We start from the raw sequence: 25,487 nt of genomic DNA on the forward strand, positions 1-25,487 counted from the left end.
CGTCCCATTGGAATTAAAGTGTTTATTGATTTGTACTACATTTGTCTATTGAACTTCCAAATCAACAAGAGGCGCAAATTCTGAAAATAAAACTATTGGAAAAAACATTTGCAAAAAATGCCAACACTACTGTTTTATCTGTATTTGTCCTTAATATTCTGGTATACGTGTGTTTTCTACTGAACAACCAACAATTAGTGAATAACGAGCTTCATTTATGAATTATTTTACATTTTCTAATCCATTCTCTTGTCCTTGTGGTAGATTTGTTATTGATGGGTTATGTCGTTTTTTGTATAAAGCTATGCTTCCAAAAAGGTAGACATCTATATCGCTTGTGCAGATATACTTCATTATTTATAATGAAGAATATGTAAATCACAAACAATTCTGCTTCATTTGTGGAAATATATTTTACGGAGAAAATCGTTCAGAATAATTATTACTATCACTATTATATCTAAATACGAGATGACCACGCTGCGAACACCTTACAATAATTTCTGAACAATCGCCATTTCTTTCTTCAACCATTTATCTATCACTAAAAAGTAAAATCATAAAAATACTGAACTTAGAGGAAAATCAATTCGGAAAGTCCATAATCACATAGCAAAATCATATAACAATACGCATCAAAAACGAATGGACAAGAGCTGTCATATTCTTGTCCATTCGTTGACACAACATACGGGTAACACAACATACTGTGGAACAGTAAATGACTAGTTCGTCTTATAGTATTCTAGAACTTCACCAGCTTCGTGAAATATTATAAAAATGCGCACTTTTTGATTCGATTTAGAAACTCTTAAGAGCAACATTACAACACAGATTTTGTAATTTTTAGAAAACAGTCCGACGGAAATAAATATTTTGATTGGTTTTTGGGCTCTAACTGAAATAATAGATTTCACTGATCTATTAGCGTAATCGGTAAGCATACGTCTTTTATTTGCCAAGATAGTCGAATTTGTGACCAGTTTAGTATCAAGACTAGTTTCTAGTTTCGCTGATGCTGCTAGTTTCATTACTTTCACCTTTCGTTAACAATAATTTTGTATGTTTTATTCTGTAAATATTCTCTGAAAATTATCATTTAGCTCTATTGTCATCATTAAATCCCGCGACAGACAGTTGATAACTAGGGAACTAGATGAAGGAATTTAGCGAATTCGCACTATCGTAAGATTTTTATTTGAAAGAACAATATAATAGATGTGAATTTTAATACGTTTTGTGATTAAATCTTCTTTATGTTCTACAATTTAGTTGTTAACATCATATTTCTGGTAAGTCCTTTCTTGACGGTTTTTATGTCTTTTATTTATCAATTGTTACAAGTTTCAATATCGGATATTTACAGATTCATGATTCCGTCACGCTTCATTGATTCCCTATATAACCAACCAAAATTTTTCTGAAAAGGGGGGAGGGCTGGGTCACGCCCTAAATCCGCCTCTGAATGTTCTTTATCGCACCGAGCATGATCCTAGCCAAATACGATATTTATATTTACAACAAATCGGCTTTCTGAATGCTGTACAAAAAAAAACAAAACAGATCCATATCACCAAGAACTTTACATCGAAGAATTCTCCTTACACAATGACAATTTGTTGCGCGAAAATATTATGACACATTTCACAAACTATATCCATGTTTGTATGGCATTTTGTGTATACTTAGATCCTGTACATATTTAACACACAATTTCATTTGTACATTTCGTCTGTGTCGACATATGATACTACTGTAAAAAGATCGATAACTTTGTTTTCATACCGTGCTCGTTACCTTATCTGGAATTAATTGTTGATTTGCAAATCCAATGCATTTGTATTCTTCATCTTCTGATTGTAAATGATCTTCTGATTCCTCGTTATCTAAACGGGATTTACAGTCGAAGTCGAAGACATCTGTATTCTTATAATGGTGTCTTCGCAAAGAAACCCGTCGCAAGGGAATCAAATTTGAGGAAATATCACGTAGAGTATATCCTTTGAATTCAATATCACGTAAAACAAGACTACACAATATTGGCGTTGTGATAGGATGACTCCATGCAATGATCGTTAGTATTCGATATACTGATGGAGTGACTTTGAAATGGAAATCGCCAAGTGTGAGGATGAAAAGAGGATACCAAAAAGCTATAAATGAAATAACAATCAGCATGAAAATTCTCGTTGTCCGTAATTGCGAAAGAATAGTTTTACGCTGGGCCTTCATGCTAGCATCTGTCTCTCCGTCTTCGATGTTAAAATCTAGAATGTTTTCGAATTCGTCTGTGAGGGACTCGTGAATTTTCCGCCATTTGTACCTTTTTATATCAGTGATTAACTTTCCACGCATCCTACAGAAAAACATTAACGACGAGGACACAGCTATAGTAACTAAGATTATCCACAGAACATGAATAATATAACTGTAATTATACCCATAAAGAAATAAGCAAATGCCGATTTCAGCATTAAAGTCTGTATTTGATGGAATAATTGAAATTCCTAGATTTAGCAAGAAACTTACAAACCAAATAATAAATATTCCAAATAAAACACACGAGCAATCATCTTGCCTATATCTTGGAAGCAAGAGTTCATAATCCTGGTTGACAACAAGCGCCATCATGTTGTAAGCAGACGTTGTGACTATGAACACATACGATGAACCGATCCAATTGCAGTACGGAGCGGGAAGTGACGTCATTAAACTATATCCGTAAGGAAAGAGGTACAGAGATTTGATCAAATCAAGAAAGCAGTGATGACATAGAATAACTATAGTTGTTTTACGGAATTTTCTGTGACAAACAATAAGTACCATACAAGAAAAGTTTCCAATTGTACAAACTAAGCCTAAAGTAATAACCACAAATCCTTCTATAGTATCCATCCTAATTGAGTCTGTTGAATTTAATGACTTACTTAAGTTCATTGCTGAATTTGCATTGATTTTCATCTCCTTATCTGGAAAACAATACAGAAAAATAAGTAATGGATACAACCAAAAAGAAACAAGAAACGAGTAAAACATTAAAAATAGTGCAATTAATAAATGCTAAATTTCTTTCATTATACCATATATCATTCCATCATCTTTTTTTAAAGACGACACCCTCCCTGACTATGTTGATTCAATGTAGATGAAAATAACACTTTATATTTTTAGAGGGTCGAAAGCGGGTTCCAATTGGTGAAAGTGCAGTCATCCTTTCAAAGTATAGATAGACACCATCACAAATTGGTTGACCGTTATGGAATATCTGAATAACAGACGACGACATACATGCTTCTACTGTCGGAGTAAAAATTTCCTTTATTCCTCGTAGGTGACACTTTATGATTTTACAGGTTCTGACGTGTTTGTATGTATTTAGAAACCGCGAGCTCTGATTAAAAAAGAAAGCTGTGAAAACAAGGGTTCCAAATGGTAAAGTTGCAGTCATGCAATCAAACTATATACTGACATCATCACAACTTGATAGATCATTATGGAATATCTATTACACATATGAAGTCAGATATGTTATAATAACATAAAAATACCAATGTCACTACACCAAATGCGCAACTCAACAATTATTAGATTTATTACAGAGTTGTTTGTACTTAAATGATCACCACGTTGGGTGTCACATATGGACCTGAAACTGTTTACTCATCCGGAGCATCTAAGATCATCTTAGTTGTTTTGTATACTGTTGTTTGTTCTTGGTCATTTTTCTTTTTTTTTGTCATGGTAATGTTATTTTTGTATACTTGTGTTAACTATTAATTAGTTATATCCCTTTGGCAATTTTCGCCTCTTACAGGTGCAAATACATGTGTTATTGTTTTTTGAATAAGCATACGTTTCGCTAAACAAAAATCCACAGAAAGATTAACGATTGACATATTCAAGCTTAATTTGCAAGTCTACCTACTGCATCTGTTCTCTTTTAGGAAAACATTCTAGAAATAGGCAATATTGCAATATTGTATATTTTTAGAATGTTTTCCTAGAAAAAATGGTAGATGGGTATACCCTGTAACGTGTAAATAAAAAATATTAGTACCAAGAAAAGGGTTTACGGGCCGAGAGGAATGCCTTTCGAAAGTGTCAATACATAACAGATGTTTTTGAATAACAATCTTAAAAGCTACGTCCTTCTACAAATGTTAACATTTGAGGTGATTTGCGACTGGTATCGTTTACACATTTTTCCAAAAAAAAAAAAAAAAATGGTAGATGGGTATACCCTGTAACGTGTAAATAAAAAAATATTAGTACCAAGAAAAGGGTTTACGGGCCGAGAGGAATGCCTTTCTAAAGTGTCAATACATAACAGATGTTTTTGAATAACAATCTTAAAAGCTACATCCTACTACAAATGTTAAAATTTGAGGTGATTTGCGACTTGTATCGTTTACACATTTTTGAATTAAAAGTTGGGCATATACTTTATTTTTTTCATGTAATTTCTTTTTACTGAAAGCTTATGACGACGAAATTACTGGTATTTTTTTCATGCAGTATCTAAAACAATACAATGTTTCCGTGGGTAATCTATAAGTCACCACGAGCTTATGTCACAACGCGTCATCACGAAAACGGCTTCCACTTTCACTAGTGAAAAAAAAAAAAAATAGGTGGCGTAATGGGGAGATTATTTTGAAGAAGTAGAATTCTAACAGTTGAGAAACATAAGCCAAACTATATTTTAAGCTACATGCAATTTCAATAGACGATTAAAAAAGATGATTGAATAATCTGCATATGGGGTTCTCAATGCTCTTCAACATCGCACTTTGTTTGATTATTCTAACCTTTTTTATCCGGGCGTCACTAATGAGTCTAGAAGAAATCAGGGCTGTCGTACACAATTTTAAACCTGATATATATGATATGGCTATTTTCACGTTACTTGGTGTTGAAAATATATTTTATTGTAAAGATTTGGTGAACATTTCAATTGATTTTGCTGAAGGGTTAGCAGGCAAAGTTGTTAACAAATATGTTTTAGGGTATAGATATGTCCATGCCATACTATAATAATTCCACAAAATTCTTTCAGATGAAGAAATTCAATAGAAGGTACAGAGGTCGCAATGTGAATATAGTAGTTTAACAAAATCATGTCAAGCGGTTAACGAGAGTAGTTGCGAATTCAAAGTTTCAAGCCTCGGTCACACCTTACCGGATAGCTCGAACGGACGCCTAACGGATAACTTTTTTCAATCCGTTATTGTCCGTTAGACGTCCGTTCTTATCCGTTAGACGTCCGTCCATATCCGTTGCATGTCTGTTAAGCGTACGTTTTATCCGTCGGCGTCCGTTCTGTCCGGTGGAAAGTTTTGATCATGTTCTAAACTTTGAACGGACGTCCAACGGATAAAATGTCCGTTGAACGTCCGTTAGACGTCCGTTTTGTACGGTAGTCGTCCGTTTCGTTTCCGTTTTGTATCCGTTACGTGTCCGTTATACATCCGTTGGAGGTCTGGAAGATAAATTCACCAACGTACGTCTACCGGACGTTTAACGGGTAAAACGAATGTTGAACGGATGAGAAACGGACTTCTACCGGGCGTATAACGGATAAAACGAATGATGAACGGATCTGAAACGGATAAATGCCAATTGAAAATTTCGCGTCAGAAATGCCAATTATTGGTATGTCAGATTTCTTAAGGTTCGTGAATTCTTATTATTCATAATCGATCTTAGAGTATAGGCACGTTTTCATAATCAAGCAGTTCTTATTTAGGCCAGACACTGCCCTTTGGCGGAATTTTGAAGAATAAACCAAAACCAGTTACACAGAATAATTTTGAATATATATGCGATTTACATGTACTATTATTGTCGCCTTTGATTTTTCCGTATATCTTGTTCATCCGTTTTATCCGGTACGCTTCCGTTAGGTGTCCGTTTTATGCGGTACACGTCCGTTGGATGTACGTTCGACATCCGTTCTGTCCGGTACGTGTCCGTTTCTCGTACCTTGCATATCCGGTGTGTGTCCGTTATGCATCCATTACACGTCCGTTTAATTCGGTCAGTACAACAACGGACTTCCAACGGATAACAATTTTGTCAACGGACAACTTTTATTTTCATCCGTTAAGCGTTCGTTCGTGTTATCAGGTAAGGTGTGACCGAGGCTTCAGACAGAATGACGAAAGAATGGACAGAAAGTTGGACGGACTATCCAATCGCAATACAACGCCCGGATTGGAACGTAAAGGAATAATAAGGTGGCGAAATTTTAGAATTAAAGGAAACACTATTAACGAAACTTATTGTGAATTTAAAAACGACGAAACGTACAAACCTCAGCACCTGGTCCGCTTTTATTACACGTGATTGTATCTTTATGTTAAGGTCAAAAATTAAAACGTACTTACTGTTCCTGTGGCGTATTGTCTGTTCCCAATACAAGCTATGCATTTCATTATACCAGTCTGCATCTTTTAAGTTTGTACTTAATGTGTCTAACATGATATTGATATACGTTGGTATTTTATCCTTCATTTGATTTAGGAATATTGATGAATTCAGATTATACATCGTAAAATTAAGATCCGAATGATGATCGCTTAACTAGTAGGAACGCAAATGAAATGATACTTGGTAAATAGCGTCATTAGAGAAATGAACATATAACTATTTGTAAAATCAAACATCTAATATCATCATCCTGCTGATTACATCCAATTCTAAATAGTTAATTGGCTGCATAATAATGGTTCTTCTAAACGATCAGTTGTTATTTCAGATTTTAACTAATAATTGATCAAATCGATAGAGCCATCTTTTACATATGATTTTGGTAGATGGGGTTTGGTTACTTTTAGTCGTAGTTAAAATAGTTGCGATAAGCACAAAACTAGTCACCCACTATATGGTTATGGAGGTTCCCCCATTAACACCCTGCTAGATTTGGTAAGGTTTATTTTACTTGCATGTGCAATTCAGTTCAACTAAACAATTAATATTCGTTCTATGCCAATATGACAGATTACGTAACAGAAGGCATTGTGTAAGAACTAGTTTTATGTCATGATTATTTACTTGCCAAGAGAAAGACTTAAATATGCATTAAAATGCAGAAGTTATTTTGTAAAGCCGTACTAAAATCAATAGAAAATAAAATAAAACAACAATTCAACAATGATATATTCAACTACCAAAACTGATTCCAAAGTGAAGGAATTGACAGAAAACCAAATAATCAACATTTCTTTTCCTTCAAATGAGCAAATTACAATTATAATTTTGAAACTGCATGTACTTTTAAGTTTATATTTACTGTAACAGTGATATATATTCAATTAACCAGAATTAATAAAATGTCATTAAGTTTTATTATCATTTTAGATATTTAAATTGACAATTAGAGCCGTCTGTGAACAAGAAAAGAAATGATGACAATTTTTGCTATTGTGAACTTTCCCATCCTCAGAAGCAATATTTCAGCACCGAATGCAAATTCTTTATTTGTCTTGCCTTTTCAAACATTTGAACTAACAAAGTTGATGAAGATGTATGTACATGAAATTTAATTACTTCAATAAGTGCTACATTTCTTTTAAATTCTTAATTTTGAAAAAGCCAAAAATCATCTTAAACTAAAATGATATGACCCATAATGACTACAAATGAACTAGGTAGGAATATAATCCGTCGTTGATATATTGGAAAAAGTACATATTTCTTTGTTATAATGAATGAATCTAAATATAAAGCACAATTGTTTTTTTCTACAAGAAAGAATTTACCCCCATTAAAATCCGCCACTCTGTTAACTAATGTTCTTACGAAAACAAAATTGTCATTTACAGAATCACAAATTGTTGACAAGTAACACTGCACAAAAAACAATAAATGTAAAATTCAAAGTTACAATCTACAAGATCTGAGAATTGTTTGCTTTTTTCAAAGCTTCGGTAATACTTTTTACATCAATGCATGACGGTTCCTGTTGTGAAATATTATAAAGCGTCAGTAAAAGAGCGCCAATGGTTGCTGTTTCACCTTTCTTATTACACCAGTTTTTGAGCAAATGTCGAGAAGATTCTCTGGTATTGTCCTTTGTGTCATGCTTAATGTGACAGACTTCACTATCAGTAAATCCAAAGTACTCTCCAATCATACCAAGGTGCGATGGAATAAAAGCTTTACTGAAATATGTAACAAGTTTGTCAGTCAAAAACCTCTTTTCTATATTCTGGATATTTATTCCCAACCATTCATCTACAAAAGATCAATTACTATTAAAAGAAAAATCAAGCAATTAAAATGTTCAAGCCAAACAAAATGTTTTCTTTTATATGTATCAACTGGTGACCACTCAATATTGATGATGCATATTTAACAATTTCTCTAGCACTTTTCCATTTTCTTTTCTATTTTAGATATTCAACGTGTAGAAAAATGAATTTCAGCAAACGATGGGTAAATAGTGTTACTTTGCTTTTATTCAGATTTCAAGTCAAAAATCCAAATCGAATGGGACAACCGACGTATTTGCGCCAATAAAGTGACTTTGAAATCACCATTTTCTCAAGTAAATGTATCAAGTCAGGAATATTACAGTTGTTCGAAATTCGTTTGATGTGTTTGTGGTATTGAATTTGCCATTTGTAAAGGGAATTTCCATTTTCAATTGTTATTGGAGTTAGGTATTTTTGTTATTTTACTTTTTTATTGATAAGAATCAGAATGATCTTTTATTACTTGTTTGCTTTAATGCATGATTAGCAGGAATTATGTCCCTATAAACTCGCTCTGGCTTTGGAATTCATGCGATTCCCACAACTGATATTTGTTTCATTGATTTGTAACTTCTTGATCTGACTCACAAGTGGTTTCTAAAGCATATCCATTATCCGTACATTTATTATGATTTATAGAGCTCAACATATTAGAGTTTCTAGTATATGTAGACTGAATTATCAAAAAAACGAAACAATTATAGATGAATATGTTTGAAATATGACATTTTATTAAGAAAATTTCAGTACAATATGTTTGCGTGTCTCAACCCCACACCTGGTATAAAAGGCAGCGTCAGACAAACCTTTGTTGAAATTCAAAATTTAAAGAGTTTAAATGAATCAAAATTACTTCTATCGACCCGGATTTACCCCAAACTAAATAGAATACATGATTTTCATTGTAAAACGACGATACTAACCAATATCGTTACTGGCAATATAAGAATGCTGGGACAATTAACTGCGATAATTTTTGTTTATCTTCAATACTGTTTGGTGAGCATCTGTTGGTAGTTCCACTTTTTGTCACCTTGATACATATATGTGTTAATATATTTGTCAAAGGCAGATTTTGTAAATGTAGCTATCAGTAATGTTTTCTTGTGTCACAATGCCTAAACATCTGTGTTTTTCAACTATATAGATGATGAATATCAACAAAATCACCACAAAATGTTTATATTTATAGAAGGTTTCCACTTACCTACTGTTGCTGGAAAATGCATGCTAAAAAATACAAATAGAAATATTGATAAGATAAAAAAAAAAATCAATATTAAAACAATGTAATAAATTGGTGTTGAAATAAACATTGATTACTTATCAGCTCAGTTAGCAAAACAAAATATTAAAATATGGATATTAAATGAGGTGCGCGGTGTATGTTAACTACCTTAAAAAACAGTATCTGAAACATAATCAATTTGAGAAAAAGGTATACAAAAAATACTGCACAAAAGGCAAATTCAAAAGTGTGATGCTATTACTGAGACCTTAGACAAATGAATTCCTTTATGCATTTTACATAATTTTTAAGTGATAAACGTTGATCAGGTAATAAAAATAGCAGAATTGTATGCGATTGTCTTACATTTGAGAGATTTAGCTACCTATCAAAGCAGTTTTATTTCAATTTTTCCAGAGGAAATGGATAGAAAATATATCATTTTGTGTCGTTTTATTTTACTGGTTATTTAAAGTTACATTCTATCTTTTGTGGTCAGGTAACAATTAAAATTTGTGATATCTGTATATTTAACCATTAAATTCAGATATGGCAAATACAAAGTGGAAATGTCAGTTACCTTGGACAGCTTTAGATTTAAATTTTCCAGGTGATTTGAATTAAAAAAGATCTTAAAAAAAAACTTGAACGATATTGAGTCGAGGGTGAAACTCATAATATTTCAAATAATGATATAATGTTTTTAATAACTACTCATTTGTTTAGTAGGGACCATGATAATCTTTAAATTATATTAATCTTGAGAAGAAGACGGGACATAGTCAAATTTCTTCTCCATTAACATTAAACTGTATTAGTTAAAAACACTATTCATGTAAATCTAAAGAATGAAAAAAGGATGGAGGTAAAAAATATGCTAAGTATCAATACGTCGGGCTAATTATTTGTGTATACCTGGATTAGAATTTTTTGAATAGTGTAATAAGATTTAAACATCGGTAAACTAATGCTGCCTCTTAAAATTAAATCAAAGCACCAAAGGGTGCTATAGGCAGTTAATCAAAAACCCAAAGGCAAACTTAGCCAAGCTCAGATGAATAGTGTAAAGAATTAGTCAAAATATTTATCTCAGGCATTGTTCTCAGCTATTTCTAAAGTATCAAATAACATGAATAATGCTTGTACAGTAATGTTTATGTTATGCAATCCTACCACTTTCAAAAGTTATTTCCAATTTATATTTATAAAGATTCAATGTCTGAGATTATACACATACACTGTCCTATGTTAGGAGAGAGTTTTGTGCCAGTTAAGATGTTTAAGCCGCCACATTCTGTATGCACCTGTCCATAGTGAGGACCCACTAATGTGGTGATTGTTGCTGTATATCATATTTATTTTTCATAATTGTTTTGTACATTATTTTTAAATTTTAATTTCTTGTGTATACTTCTGATTTTAGTGTATGTCCAATTTATTGTACATGTAAATGCTCTTTTGTTCCGACGTTGGAAAGTTCCGGGCGGAAAGAACTCACTAGCCGAAAAGTTCCAGAGGAACTTATTATTATGTGTTACTTTGTTCTTCCTCTGATTTAAAAGTTCCACCGGAACAAAGTGACTAGTTGAAATAGTATACATTTTCGTTATTATGTAAAGGGGCCAGCAAAAGCAATCCTTTGGGTGTAAGAGTTTCTCCCTGCATTAAAGATCCATTGGTAACCTGCGACTGTTGTCTGCTCTTAGATCAGGTTATTGTCTATATGACACATTCCCCATTCCCCGGTTTGCCGATCAATGCATTTGAATGGGAGCATATAGTTGGAACCCCCCCTTTTTATCAAATGGCTGGATCCGCCCCTGATACTGATAAAAAATAAATATTATTATTCAACAAACGGTGTATAACTTAAATAGTTTTATGTATTAATGGTTTTGATGATACTACTCAAGATTAGGAGTTCCAAAGGCGAAAAATATAGTTCAATGGATTTTTACCTGCACACCTTCTCTTATTACTGTCATTATACTTTGAACCAATTTATTTAGGGTGAAAAACATTAAAACTTGGGATGCGTTTTAAACGAAACTAAAACAATATCAAGACATAAATTTCATACAGCTATACAATTTAACGCAAATTGATACATCAAAAGCAAAGTTTGCTAACTGTCACTTAAATACTAAGAACTTTTGTATGTACACGTATCAGTGGAGGACGTAATTTCGTTCATCAAAAATGTGTCGGACTTTAAAAAACACTTACTGGATTTGTAGAAATTGTCATTGTAATTAAAAAATTACAGTAAATAAATTGTATGTAATAAGTGTATGTATTGTAAATATAAAATAAATGTCTTCAACTTTTATTATTAGTACATATTTCTAGTCCCATCGTACATTACTGTTTTTCATGTAACAATAACGCAATGTATAGCCTCAATAATTTTTGCTACATTCGTAATTAAATAGGTCCTTACCCAACCATGCATTCCGGCATTTAGTCTCCAATGTAACAATAATATTTTTATTATTGTTACATTTCCATGTAACCGTAGCCAGTGCCATTTTATTAACGTCTCAAATTATAACTGAATTAAAATATCTTGATTACGGTTTAACTGTCTTCCATTACTAATATCATAATAAAAAAAACATTTATTTAAACTTTAAATAACTGTATAAATAGTAGGAATTAAGAAAAACTTGTTTGTAACTTCAACTGCATAAACGTTTCTCGAGCCTCGTTAGTCGCTCATTTCGTTTCACATTATTTTCATTGGGAAATCGTTTACCAGCATAAAGTTGATGAAGGAACCGCAATTCTTTAAAGAGTGTTTAAATGTGAAAAATTATAAAAACAAAAAAGTCGTATTTTTCTGTACCGGAAATCGAAAAGTCCTTGTAAATCAAAAACAATTACGGTGCGGTACGCGTCACAGATTCGGGCTTAATATTTTACAGAATATGCGACTTTGGAAGTTAAATAATGCCGTCCTTTAGAAAACAGTTGTTAAATTTTTAATCTCAATATTCATTGAAGCACATTGAGGTAAATCAAAGCACGTGTAGCATTATGTTACATTGTAACACCAAAGCGAAACAATCTTAAAATGACCTTGACATCGACCAATCAGAAAACTACAATAACAACAACTTTATTTGACAAGCATGAAGGAGGTCCATTTGCGAGATAACGGAATAATATTAACAAGAATACAAATGAGCATACATTTAAGATAACTGAATTAAGATGATTTAAATAATCTCAATCATTTCAGACAAAAAACGAATAAAATGATTAATAATAAAGTAACTATGTATCATCAGAATCCTCCCAATTCAAAAGATACGTAAATTTCGTCTTCTATGTAATTTGAAATTGCCGCCAACTTATATCAGCTGATTAATAGACTACTGACGTATGTAATACGTATCGATGACAAACAATATTCCTACGACTTTTGCCATTTGGGAAATCTAAACGACTCATCTTTATAGATTTTCGGCGATCAAATATTCCATACAATTGTTCCTTGACATCTTAACCAACAGCACAGGGAATAATAAACTATAGAAGGATTTCTATCGAGCACTACTTCCTAAGTGCAACTTCAAAACTTTTGGGAAAATCGACGACCAATTAACGTTTTTATGTTAATATTTTTTATATTCCAGAATAAAAAGTATGAAAAAAGTGTCCAATTAGTTATAAATAACATGATAGCCAGCCAGATAATAAAAGTGGCACATATTTCAGCATTTATTGGGTAGAACATAAATCTAGGGTGCTCGCATAAAGCAGCTTAACTGCTTAAAAAATAATGATGATGAAACGTCTCACTATGAATTCAAGTCATCTGTTATATTTTTCTCTGTAATTGATTCAATATATTTCATATTTTTGTGGAAATTTAATATTCTTTTTCATCAATCTTTTCTAGCTTAACTGGTGTAACAGTATACCGTGGATTCATTTATTTTCGTGGATATTTAATTCCGTGTTTTCGCATGCATTCCTTTAGAAATTTGTGGTTCCCTGGTACCCTTGAAATCAACGAAAATTGATATCCAACGAATATTAATAAATCCAATGTAATTCAGTCTAAAAAAACTCATACAAAGATTCATAAAACCTTCCATTGACTGAAAGACTGCGATATGATATGAACGGCACCAATTTTCTGAATCCGATGCGCATTTTAACAATGTAGCCTCTTCACTGAAGCTCGAGTCAAAAGTATTTGAAAAACAAATACTTGAAAAAACATCTTATAAACCAAAATGACAAAAAATATAGCCAAATCCGGACAACGAATCAGAGCTTTACCTATGCATACCTTTGTCTTAGTTTCTGGTTTTCATTTTCTAGCTTCTGTACTCTAAGCTGTAAGGACTCAAATTTTTGTTCCAAACCATTACTGAAATTAATTGTGGTTTAGAAATAATAAACGTTTACGATACTGGAATCTGGTGTGAATATTCCATAATGAGGCAAAATAAAAACATTTTAATTTTGCAGACATCATAATGTATAATGTCAAAAGATATGCCTTATATACATTTTCCTTTCAAGTTTTATATCTTATTTGGATCTTAAATAAATGTGTACCAGGTTGAAGATATCTGTATGCCATATCACTTGATTTCATGAGCCTGTACCAAGTCTGGACTAGAAATATTATCTCACATTAGATGATCCTATTTACTACGATTGTTGTTATTTAAGTTAAATTTATATATTTTTAAGCTAACTCAGCTTAATTAAAATCATCTATCAAAACAAAACTATAAAGATCGTAAATTAAAACTACTCCAGTTTAAGATTACAATCGAATAATATCAAGAAACACACAAAGAAAAAAACCCTTTTAATCCTAAAATATTTTTTAAAAACTGTATTATTGCATTTCTGACTACTTACATTTTCTTGTCATGTTCAGTATGAGCTAACTGGAGCTGATTTCTTTGGAAATAAGGGACGTTTTCATTTCTATTAAAACCGTCTATCCTTCAATATGTGAAAATATAGGAAAAGGTAATGAAACTACGTGTTTTCACTCTCGAAGATAAAGTATGTGTTAAGCATTGGAATCTCCTTGTTCATGCATCTGATTAGCAAGACCCCTGTTTGCCAATTATATATTTGTTCTCCAATGCATACTTTCGAACAACTATTTTTCCTATCTTTATATCAATTGATCCTTTTCTAATATAGTAAGTGATACGAGCTTATTTACTGGTTTATGATTTTGCAAAAACAGTTATTCGTAAATCATTTTCAAATATCAAATCTATTGAAAAGTGAAAAGTATGATATAATGAGTGATTTTACGGTAGAGTCACTGCGACGTCATACACATGTTTAAAATACATAGTTGATTGGAAATGGCAAATAAACAATAAATGGCAATAAAGGCCTTGCTTAAAAGATTAATATACTCATATAACCTACTTTGGCAAAATATGCTTTGTTAGTTAATTATTGACTCAATTCTAAATAATAGTGATAAGATATAATAACAACCTCGTATTTAAGCAGATAAAATACATAATTACATACTAGTAAATATTGATATCGGTATCTGACGGACTTATTTCTATAGAACACCTAAAGTTGATCACTGTGGATTTTATTTTAACGTCCGGAGAAATATATCACATGAAAATCAGGACAAGACGATGTAATTGTGATTCGAATACCGATCCCGCTTTGTATTAGACCGACACACTGAGCCTTACATTTAACATGCTAGTTAGCAATGAAACATTCTGCATGATACATGTCATTATACCAGGACTGATTTGTCTGATACCAAGGCGACCAAGTCTTTTCCTCTATGTCTAGTATCGGGCGAAGAAGCCACACATACTAATTTCATGTCTTTGAACATGTCAGAGTGGAATCTCCTGCGTCAACCACACAACCGCGAGACCATAGAGGTGGCTGGATACAGCTGACGCCAATATCACCCTTTTATTATTTTAGATTACATAGGGCCAAATTAATGACTGTTCTCCACATTTAAATGAAACATGCGTCAGTAATATCATAAAATAAGTTGCATATACCTTTCTTTTAACAATCTGTTGTCTTTTTCCAACACTAATACCCGCTCTTCCAATTTAATATTGACAGGTCTATAATATAGATATAAACAATTTAAAAATAAAAAAAAAACCAGATCAAAATAAGAGTGAATGTGACATGAAAACATTTTCCTTTCAACATGTAAGGTCGAACTTTATAAAATGACATACAATTATTGTTTTAATCTTAGTATTTTAAACATATCTTTTATTTTGATATATTTATATCATGTTAAGGAGGGGTATTTGCGAAAATACTAGTCGAGAGAATGTTAAATTTCGCGAGCCGTAAGGTGATGGAAATTCATTCTCAAGACTGGTATTTTTCGCAAATACCCCTCAAAAACATGCTATATCTGTTTAATTACACCGAATGTTTATGTTCAAAAACGCATTGATGGTCGTGACGTTACAAACGTCCAGTCGGATATGGTATTTTTTGGCAAATACCACGGCAGAGAGGGTAAAAAAAGCATATCCTTTTGGTAAATACCACGGCGGCGTTAAAAAATGAACGATAATCATTTGATAACAGGAAATTGGTGAAAAAAAAACTAGCTTTTAACCAATCAAAATCCAGGAATCTTACATAAGGTGTAATTAAGACAAAAATAGCGCATCTGCAAAGGGTACTTATAGAATTAAATAAGATAACTGTAAATCACTTTATTTTTTAGGGTATTAATTTTCGTCGAATAAGGAAAACTTGCATTTTCGTGGATATTTGATATTGTGGGTTTGCCAAAGTCTGCGTATAAGACTATAGGAAATGTGTCATCCGTTGAACATGTTATAATATGATTCACAAGAAACAAGACAAGTCCACGGAAATTGGTATCCCTAGTATTATAATGGATCCACGATATGAACTTTTTTCACATTTCCATTGACAACAAAATGTCATAGATATGCATACATACTGAATTGCCATTTCGTGTGGACCGCCAGATGTTTCACTTATCACTATTGTTTCCACCACTCGTTCTGTCGAATTAAAACAATACACTGTACTGTAAAAACAAAAGTAAATATAAAGAAACATTTTATTTTTCTGGATTCTATCAATATAACTCATGGCTGACTATGCGGTTTCGACTTTTTTCATTTTGCAGGCCCTACGTTAAACTATAGTTGATAGTTTATGTGAAATTTTGGTCTCTTAAGGAGAGTTGTCTCATTGGCAATTATACCACATATTCTTTTTTTTATATTTAACTTCATAACTGATTTCTTGTATTTTGACATCCAAATTCAAAACATAATCTTATCTAAGCATCTTCTTTGCAATTCAAACTTAATAATAATATTAATTATTTCAATTTTATTGTTATATCCCATGCCAAATTATTTAACTTAAGTAAAATTTAATACAATATGTTTATATTCAAGCCAACATTGAATTAGCATAGCTCTGTTCGTCTCTGTCCACAGTCATCACATAAAGATTAAGATGTATAATTGCACATGTGGTAATGCCCTACAATTGGTATCGTGAATGTTATTAGTCTTTAGTTTTCTATGTTGTGTCTTCTGTACTATCATTTGTCTATTTGTCTTTTTATTAGCCATGGCGTTGTCAGTTTATTTTCAATCTATGAGTTTGACTGTCTCTCTGGTATCTTTCGTCTCTCTTTTATTAACCTTTGCCTTTTCTTTTTTTTAGTTCGTCAATATTATTTATTTCACCGGGTATTGTTCAACCCTGAGTATCATTGTTAAGATGATTTCGATCACAGCAATTTTGACAATTATATTTTCAAGGAATATTGTTTATTTCCCTTCTTTTCGTACTTGACTAGAATCCGACGACATGGTTAACATTGAACTAGGTATTGTTTGATACGTATCGTAATTAAAAACTCAGAAAAAGCAATACCTGTTTCCATTCGCTTGATCTAATGCTTGTTCATTAATCCTTGTGCACTCTATCATATTTTGCTGCTCTGATGACAATTCTTTGACTTTTGTTTCATCTGATGTACCACTTAAAACATTCGGAGATGTTGGAATGCTGGTAAATATAAAGGAAATTCACAATTGGAAAGCTAAAAATATTCCTTTGTCGTTAAAGTTTTTCTCAAGCGACCTACATTGATATCAATAACAATCAATAAAGATATGAGGCAGACTTATCTGTATCTGTAGCATCTTTCATTTCAAGTTTCCGTCGGCATAAATGAGTTCAACTTAAAATCAATTACTTTGAACTTTAAACTTAATTCCTGTAGTATAGATACGTTCAACATAGTAATCAATCGTTTACTTATTTATGTTGGCAGTATAGCAGATTGAGCACTTAAAGTATAATGCTAGCTTTTTAATCTTTCGGGGAAGCTCCTATTTGTACAATTATTGGTAATTCTGGAGAGATAATACCTGTTCCCATTTGTTTGATCTAAAATATATTCTTTAACTCTTGTTACATTTGTTCCATTTTCTTTTTCGGATAACTCTTCTTTGACTGTTGTTTCGTCTGTTGAATCACTTTAAAGAATTTAGAATATGTACATTTATCAAGAGAAAATTATAGTACTAGTATTCTTATATTTTAAATGATTATTCAATATTGATTCCAACATACAATATTCACACCGTTCATTCCAAATGTGGACTGCGTTTCTTCTTTATGGTTCGTCGCAATAATACATGATATTAAGCAAGTAACAGTTCATCTAATTTTCTTCGGTTTTTTTTTCAGGTGGAGGGATAGTTTTTAAAACCTTGTCGACTAATAATTCAAGATTAAATGATTAATTTTGTCTTCTTGATGTTAATTCGATGTAGATGCGTATGAAAATTAAATGAAAGTACCTCCAATGCATTTAGGTTTGTTTTCGGAAACTTTTTAGAAATTATTCGAAATGCTTAAAATAAAAAAATAATCTATACAAGGACTGTTATACCTTAACTGTATTCAGAAAAATCTTTCAAACTGTTGGCCTTACATGCTCTTCAACTTCGTACTTTATTTTTCCTTTTTCCTTTAAACTTGCTTTTTCTTGTACACGAAACTCTAATGTCTTACGTAAAAGAACTAATAGCCTGGTACCCTTCATGATTTTGTTTTGTATATAGAACTACATTCATTTGCTGATTAAAGATTGAAATAGTCAGTTAATTGATTCAAATTTGTTTTTTAACATGCACGTATAAAAAGTTCATATACATGCATTATAAAAGTTAAAACATTGATTTCGATAATACATGAACACACACTCTGTATGAATGTTCCAATCCCAAGTCAGGAGCCTGTAATTCAGTGTCTGTCTTTTGTTGATGTGTTAAAAAAATGCGTTCATGTTTATGTATATAAATAAGCCTCTAGCGTTATCGTTGAATTGATTTAAATTTCTCATTTTGGAACCCCTTATAGCTGATTATGCGGTATGGGTTTTGCTCATTGTTGAAGGCCGTACAGTGACATATGGTTGTTAATTCTGTGTCATTTGGTCTCTTGTAGAGAGTTGTATCATTGGCAATCACACCACACCTTCTTTTTTATATACACAGATCTATCAATTTCTCATTTTAAGCCATCGGCAACCTGGTTTTAAACTGGAGAGTTCCGGAAAATGAAAGAAAAGAAAAAGGTTCTAGTTTCACTTACTGAATGCGTGCCTGTTTCCATTAAGGGTAAAATTGGGTTAAAGTTGAATCGGACGTTGTATTGCTACAGAGTGAATTATTCCTACGAGAAACAGCAGTGACAAAAATATTTGGCAACGGTCAGACAAGTCAAAAAAGGGAAACATGAATCTCGAAATTTTGCATGTAAGAATTCTTTTATACATTAGGTAGACCTTTATAAAAAGAATGACATGAAATTATTGTTAATGTCTTAGTATTTATATAAAAAATCATATGTAAAGCGTTTAAAGGAATTAAACATGTTATATATGATCATAAACGTTTTTGCAATCCATTAACAACAAAATCTTCTAGATATGTATACATACTGTATTGCCATTTCATGGGGACCACCAGATGTTTCACTTATCACTATTGTTTTTACCACTCTTTCTGTCGAATTGACACAATGCGATGTGCTGTAAAACAAACACTAAACTTCATTACTGATTTATGTATTTTGACATTCAAATTCAAAACATAAACAAAACACCTCATTGTGTACTTCAAATTCAGAATCAGGCAAATATCATTCATGTGTACATATTTTTATTTTTTTTTAACATATTTTCATTTTATTTGCAGTAATTAGAGTAGACATTATAGCAAAAGAAGGAAGCGAAAAAGGTTCTAGTTTCACTTACTGAATGCGTGCCTGTTTTCATTAAGGGTAAAATTGGGTTAAAGTTGAATCGGACGTTGTATTGCTACAGAGTGAATTATTCCTACGAGAAACAGCAGTGACAAAAATATTTGGCAACGGTCAGACAAGTCAAAAAGGGAAACATGAATCTCGAAATTTTGCATGTAAGAATTCTTTTATACATTAATTGTCAAAATAATCTAGATATAAACACCAGAATTTCAGAACCGGGGCAACAATTCCAAAGCGCTCATCTTTGGCCAAAACTGCGTGTTTTGTTTTACAATTGTCTGAACTTTTACTGTCAGTTCTTAATTATCTTGATTATAGATATTTTAATACGTTAAACATTTTTATCCCAAGCCTAGCTTAACCTATAAAACGGAGTATTTTTTACAATACAAATAATTGTATACACCATACCTGACAGCTACACGTATATCTTCTAGTCGCGTCAGCGGCTTTCTTTCTAAGTCTTCACTGTTGAACTGTTTTGTGTCTTGTCTGTAATTCACATACATTGTGCATTAACTATGAAGTAACTTTGAAATAGGTTTACAATTGTATTAACCTGGCCTCATTACCATGTTTCTGCTTTAGGTAAACAAAAATATAACTAGCCAATTTTTTAAATAGTTTTTTTTAAATTCACAAATAATTTACTAAATCCTTGGCGGGCTTCATGTTGACAATTTGTAAAGCTTGTTATTATAATTCTGAAATCATTTCTGCAACTGATTCAATATCACTTTGAATCGACATTTAAAAGAATAAAAGAATAAAGCCTTTAATGACCAAAACAGTGCAAAAATGTTACTTTTTAACAGTCAAAAATAGTCGAACTTGACATGATGCTTCAACTTTTGAAGGCAGTCGTCCTGAACTTAATAATTGAAAAAAAAACATGGGCTGACCTTTAGTTGTTAATTGCTGTGTCATTTGAGGAAAGTTGTCTCATTGGCAATCATACGTCATCTTGTTTGTTATATAATAAAGTCATTTTTAGAATGATAACTTACTCTATATCTGTACTGCCATCAGGGGACACAGGTGGGAAGCTTTCTCTGGAAGATAGAGTTAAACTGTTACTTTATTTTGTTAGTTAATTGGTATTATCAGCATTACAATGTGTAACATAAATAGTCGGATATTAACTCCGGACCAGCACGTTGCATATACTATGATACAAAAACAACTATTCAAAGATACAAAGTTTAAAATTTTGTACGATTAAAAGATTGATTCTATTAAAAAAAAAAATGAAATGTTTTGTTATATATTTTAAACTTGACAAAAATGCAAGGCTTATAGAGATTTGCAATAAAGGCGCGATTTTTGTCTACATAACGCTAATCGGTTATTCTCGTAATAAATAACAAATGGAAACGAAAACTTCCATCAGGTTGTGACAAATTTTGAATAAGCTAGGTATCACGTTTACGTCTGTGAATGTCTAAACCTAAGTATTTCGGTAAATGAATAATATAAATCAGAGAAATTATCGCGTAAATGGCATTTTCCCGTCATTGTGTTATTATGCTATGGTATATTTTTGTATTCTCGTCTTTCAGTTTTGCTTATGTGCTTTGACTTTATGCCATTTTGTGTTTCTTTGTTACATATTTGACTGTGTTATAGTGATAAAGATCATAACACAATGCTGACTGTTGTACCCTTATTTTGACATGTTTACCTATTATGTATGTTTGTTTTGTTCACCCATAATAGTCAATATAATGGAATTTTATGCGACTATCAGAAATATGACAGTTGCAAAAGAGGGACGAAAGATACCAAAGGGACAGTCAAACTCATAAATCCAAAACAAACTGACAATGCCATGGCTAAATATAAAAAAGACAAACAATAAAACAATAGTACACATGACACAACATAGAAAACTAAAGAATAAACAACACGAACCCCACCAAAAACTAGGGGTGATCTCAGGTGCAATCTACTTATATATTTTTTTGATTTTACAATTGGATTTTAGACATTTCGTTTTGAATTTTCCTCGGAGTTCGGTAAGGTTTTATTTTACTTTTTCGATGCCAGCAAAGGAGCACAGACAAGTGGGCTAGTCATACCCTAAGATCAAGCAGTATGCTCGGCTCGGCCAATTGTGCTCCAAAACTTGTAAAAAATGCCAGGCCTATATTATAAACCAGTCCAGAGTTTCAAAAATCGATTGGACGTCGATCAGCATTTTTGATATTAAAGATAACTAAGGACGATCAAATAGTAATAAATAAAACAGTTCTGATTATCTTTATTTTACGGAATGGATTGTATAATTATTATATATCAGCAGTTTCCTCATTTTAAATAAATATTGTACACATCGCATATATTAATTACTGTACTAGAACTATAATTTTTTTATAACAATTTTTTAATATACCTATTTGCTCTTGGTTTGTATTTTCTTTTTATTTCCTGAAAATATTTTCAATATTCATTTATAAAAACATCGTTAATTGCAGTTCAATCTATCGTCCTGTTTGTTAAAAGAAAAATTGATTGCATGTTCTTTTTCAAACCGTTCTAGTTATTAATGGCAGCTGAACGTCTTAATCAAATGTCGAACGTTTCCTATCAATGAAATTCTTAATGAATTGAAAACTGAACATATCTTAATCACTTGTTATTTTACCTTTGTAGGAAAGCATCATTAGCAGGTCTACAATAACAAAATATTGACAACTAAGGTCAGGTAAAATACGTTTATCTTGCTATCACCGGATCGGTTCTACTTATGATTGATTGTTAGATCAGTACACGATTATATTGTTATTGCTGGATCAAATGCTTCAGCACTGATACGATTGATCGTTATTGTAAATCTCTAGTTAAACAGTAATGTCATTCTACTGTAAAAACTTAAATTGCATGTTGTCTAGTAATTTTCTTTAGAATGCTTGACTTTGCCCATGAACGCTTCGGATGAAGGTTCTTTTACATGTGTTCACACTGAAACCGGTTCAATACGTTAATAATGTGCATAAAATAATATAATCAGCCACAGCATGTGTATCAGTATAGTATTTATAAGTACAACTGAAGTCTAAAAAGTAAAATCACAAAAATACTCCGAGGGAAAAATTAAGAAAGGAAAGGCCCTTATCAAATAACAAAAACAAAAGCTCAAAAACATCAAACGAATTGATAACAACTGTCATATTCCTGATTTGATACAGGCATTTTATTTTGTAGAAAATGGTGGATTGAACCTGGTTTTAAAGCTAGCTAAACCTCTCACTTGTATGACAGCCGCATAATGTTCCTTTATATTGACAACAGTGTGTTAACAAAACAAACAATCATTATTTTGTTTTATAAAACGTAGAACGACTCACATATTATATGTATTATGCATAGTAATGAATTAATACGTAGTGTGCGTTTGTTTAAATGTTTAAGTCAGATGTTTTGTATATGAGTGATGTATGTTTGCACAGTTTTTGCTGTTGGGTCCGAATGGTTGTCACATTAACCTTTATGTCTGTTAAGGCCGCTCATCCAGCTCTGTCAATATTACGAACCAATAAACAGCTGTCGTACAAATAAGACGTTGAGTTAGCTTCAAAATCAGGTTTAACCCACTATTTTTGTCCGGTAATGCCTGTAAAAATTCAGAAATATGTAAATTGTTCCACGTGTTGTATTGGTTGATAATGATTGATTTTGTTAGTTTTTATGGACTTCCCCTTTTTTAATTCGCCGTTTCAGAATCTAATGCATCCTGGGTAATATTTTCAAAAATGTACACCAAAACGTCGTGATTGGTTAAAAATTTCATAAACAATGGAAATTCAACCAATGACGTGACGGTATTTTCATTTTGGGGTACGAACAATGAAATTACACATAGTTCGTTAGATTCTGAATCGGCCAATTAACCGCGGAGTTCGAAAATTTTTCTATACGTTTTGTCTTAATCAAATAAACTACTTATTGCAATAAATATCAATAGGATTACTGTTACCTTGTGAAATAGCACATTATAATCCGGTCAGTGTGTAAGTCTAGTACAAAGCAGGATAGATACTCATATATCGTGATAACCTACCTGTTTAGATGTACCTCTTAGACCTAACATCTCTTGTTTTACTGAATCTATCAAAGATTAAATATAAAAACCAACAAGTTAAAAATATCCTACTAATTGCAGAAACATTGTTAATACTATATTATTCTACTAAATCTAGAAAATTGATTAATAACTTTCTTCTTATTCTAGAAAAACTATGGAACACAAATATTGCACGATATTGTATCAAAATGTAAGTATATTTTACAGTTGTTGTGAAATATTAAAGACTAGACAGAAGCACAACACGGCAATATAAGCTTATTATATTATTGATTATTATATTGATTTTTCAAAAATGTTTTCAAAGGTAGACAAATTACAATAGTAGAACCATAGTACAAGCTATAGAAATTGAGAAGTTGAAAGTTAAAAAGAATAACTAAAGTCTTTGCAACATATCCTAATTCTGTGAGTTGAAGGGAAAATTCAATTGATTCAGAAATGAAAGAATTTAATAGTTCAACACCTAACATGAGTTAGTGTGTCGGTCATAAGTAAGGTACCTCATCAGCAGTTGCATTCGGTTTTATCATAAATGGTTTGATTTTGGTTTCATTAGGTGTTTGAAGAAGGTGTTATCTTAATGTTCTTAAGATCATTAGATGCATGAAAAAAGTTTTTTCTTCGTCTCAGTTGAATGACACTTATCACATTATTTGTACTAAAAATGAGCATTATGACGGGTGCCACAAGTGGAGCAGGACACCTCTTGTGAATCACCTGAGATCACTTTATTTTTGGAAGTTTATTCGTGTTGCTCAGTCTTTAGTTTTCTGTGTAAATATAGTGTTTTGTGAGTGTGTTTGTCTTTTCGTTGTATTCCATATTTTTACCATGGTGTTGTCTGTTTCCCTTCAGCTAATAAGTTTTGAATTTCCGATATTATCCTCTCCCTTGTGTTTTTTTTAAACTATCAATTCCAAATATTTTTTAAAAGAGCCTGTTTAAGGAAGGATTTTGTATTGGTTTTTTTCTTACTTGTATTTATCAGTTGTGATATTTTTTAAAATAAAATTGAGAATGGAAATGGAAAATAAGATCGTTTGAGTCCTAAAAGACTAGTTTAATCCTACGAACACTGGCCGGAATCCCGCCGTTCGTTGTACTTACCTACATATCTTTTTCAAGAGTACGACGAACACCTTAAATAAAAAATATGAAACAAGTATAGCTATAGCGTATTAAAGTATTTAAACCTACCAAATTTAGATTGTCCATCACTTGCTGCAGCCATCATTCCAATATTCGTATTTTTGTCAAAGAACTATGATTGTGTTTCCAACTATGAAAAAAAAATAAGATTACAATATAGCATTTATAGGTTATCCAAAATATTTCATCTGCATTTAACACATTGTATTCCTCAATTAAATTGAATACTTACAATATATCTAAACATGTTGCATGTGTCTTAGTTTAAAAATTTAATAATCTTATCCTAATTATTATCTAAAAAATATCCTTATTGATTCAAAAATTAACCTTAGCTAATTGAACCGTGTATGTCTATCACCTACTACAAGAATTAGGATTATTAATCTTGGCAACATATCATGTTAATTTGTTTAAATACCTACTTGTATATATA

General features: G+C 31.8%; 2 protein-coding genes across 2 annotated transcripts; both read right to left on the reverse strand.

Annotated features, from left to right (window-relative positions):
* Window positions 1-698: 698 nt before the first annotated feature.
* Window positions 699-2,986, reverse strand: LOC143049149 (uncharacterized). Its single transcript, XM_076222896.1, has one exon. The coding sequence runs from the start codon at window positions 2,959-2,961 to the stop codon at window positions 1,780-1,782; it is 1,182 nt and encodes a 393-aa protein (XP_076079011.1). The 5' UTR covers window positions 2,962-2,986; the 3' UTR covers window positions 699-1,779.
* A 4,140-nt stretch (window positions 2,987-7,126) lies between these two features.
* LOC143049481 (uncharacterized) lies at window positions 7,127-25,231 on the reverse strand. Its single transcript, XM_076223098.1, has 13 exons — window positions 25,100-25,231; window positions 23,876-23,922; window positions 22,208-22,242; window positions 20,823-20,867; window positions 20,227-20,307; window positions 17,910-18,017; window positions 17,410-17,544; window positions 16,454-16,543; window positions 15,516-15,584; window positions 14,368-14,454; window positions 13,784-13,864; window positions 9,463-9,485; window positions 7,127-8,235 (listed from the first exon to the last, which is right to left on the reverse strand). Exons 1-13 carry the CDS (start codon window positions 25,134-25,136, stop codon window positions 7,889-7,891), a joined length of 1,185 nt encoding a protein of 394 aa, XP_076079213.1. The 5' UTR covers window positions 25,137-25,231; the 3' UTR covers window positions 7,127-7,888.
* Window positions 25,232-25,487: the final 256 nt, after the last annotated feature.

This window comes from Mytilus galloprovincialis, chromosome 10, assembly GCF_965363235.1.
Source record: "Mytilus galloprovincialis chromosome 10, xbMytGall1.hap1.1, whole genome shotgun sequence".
Classification (NCBI taxonomy): domain Eukaryota; kingdom Metazoa; phylum Mollusca; class Bivalvia; order Mytilida; family Mytilidae; genus Mytilus; species Mytilus galloprovincialis.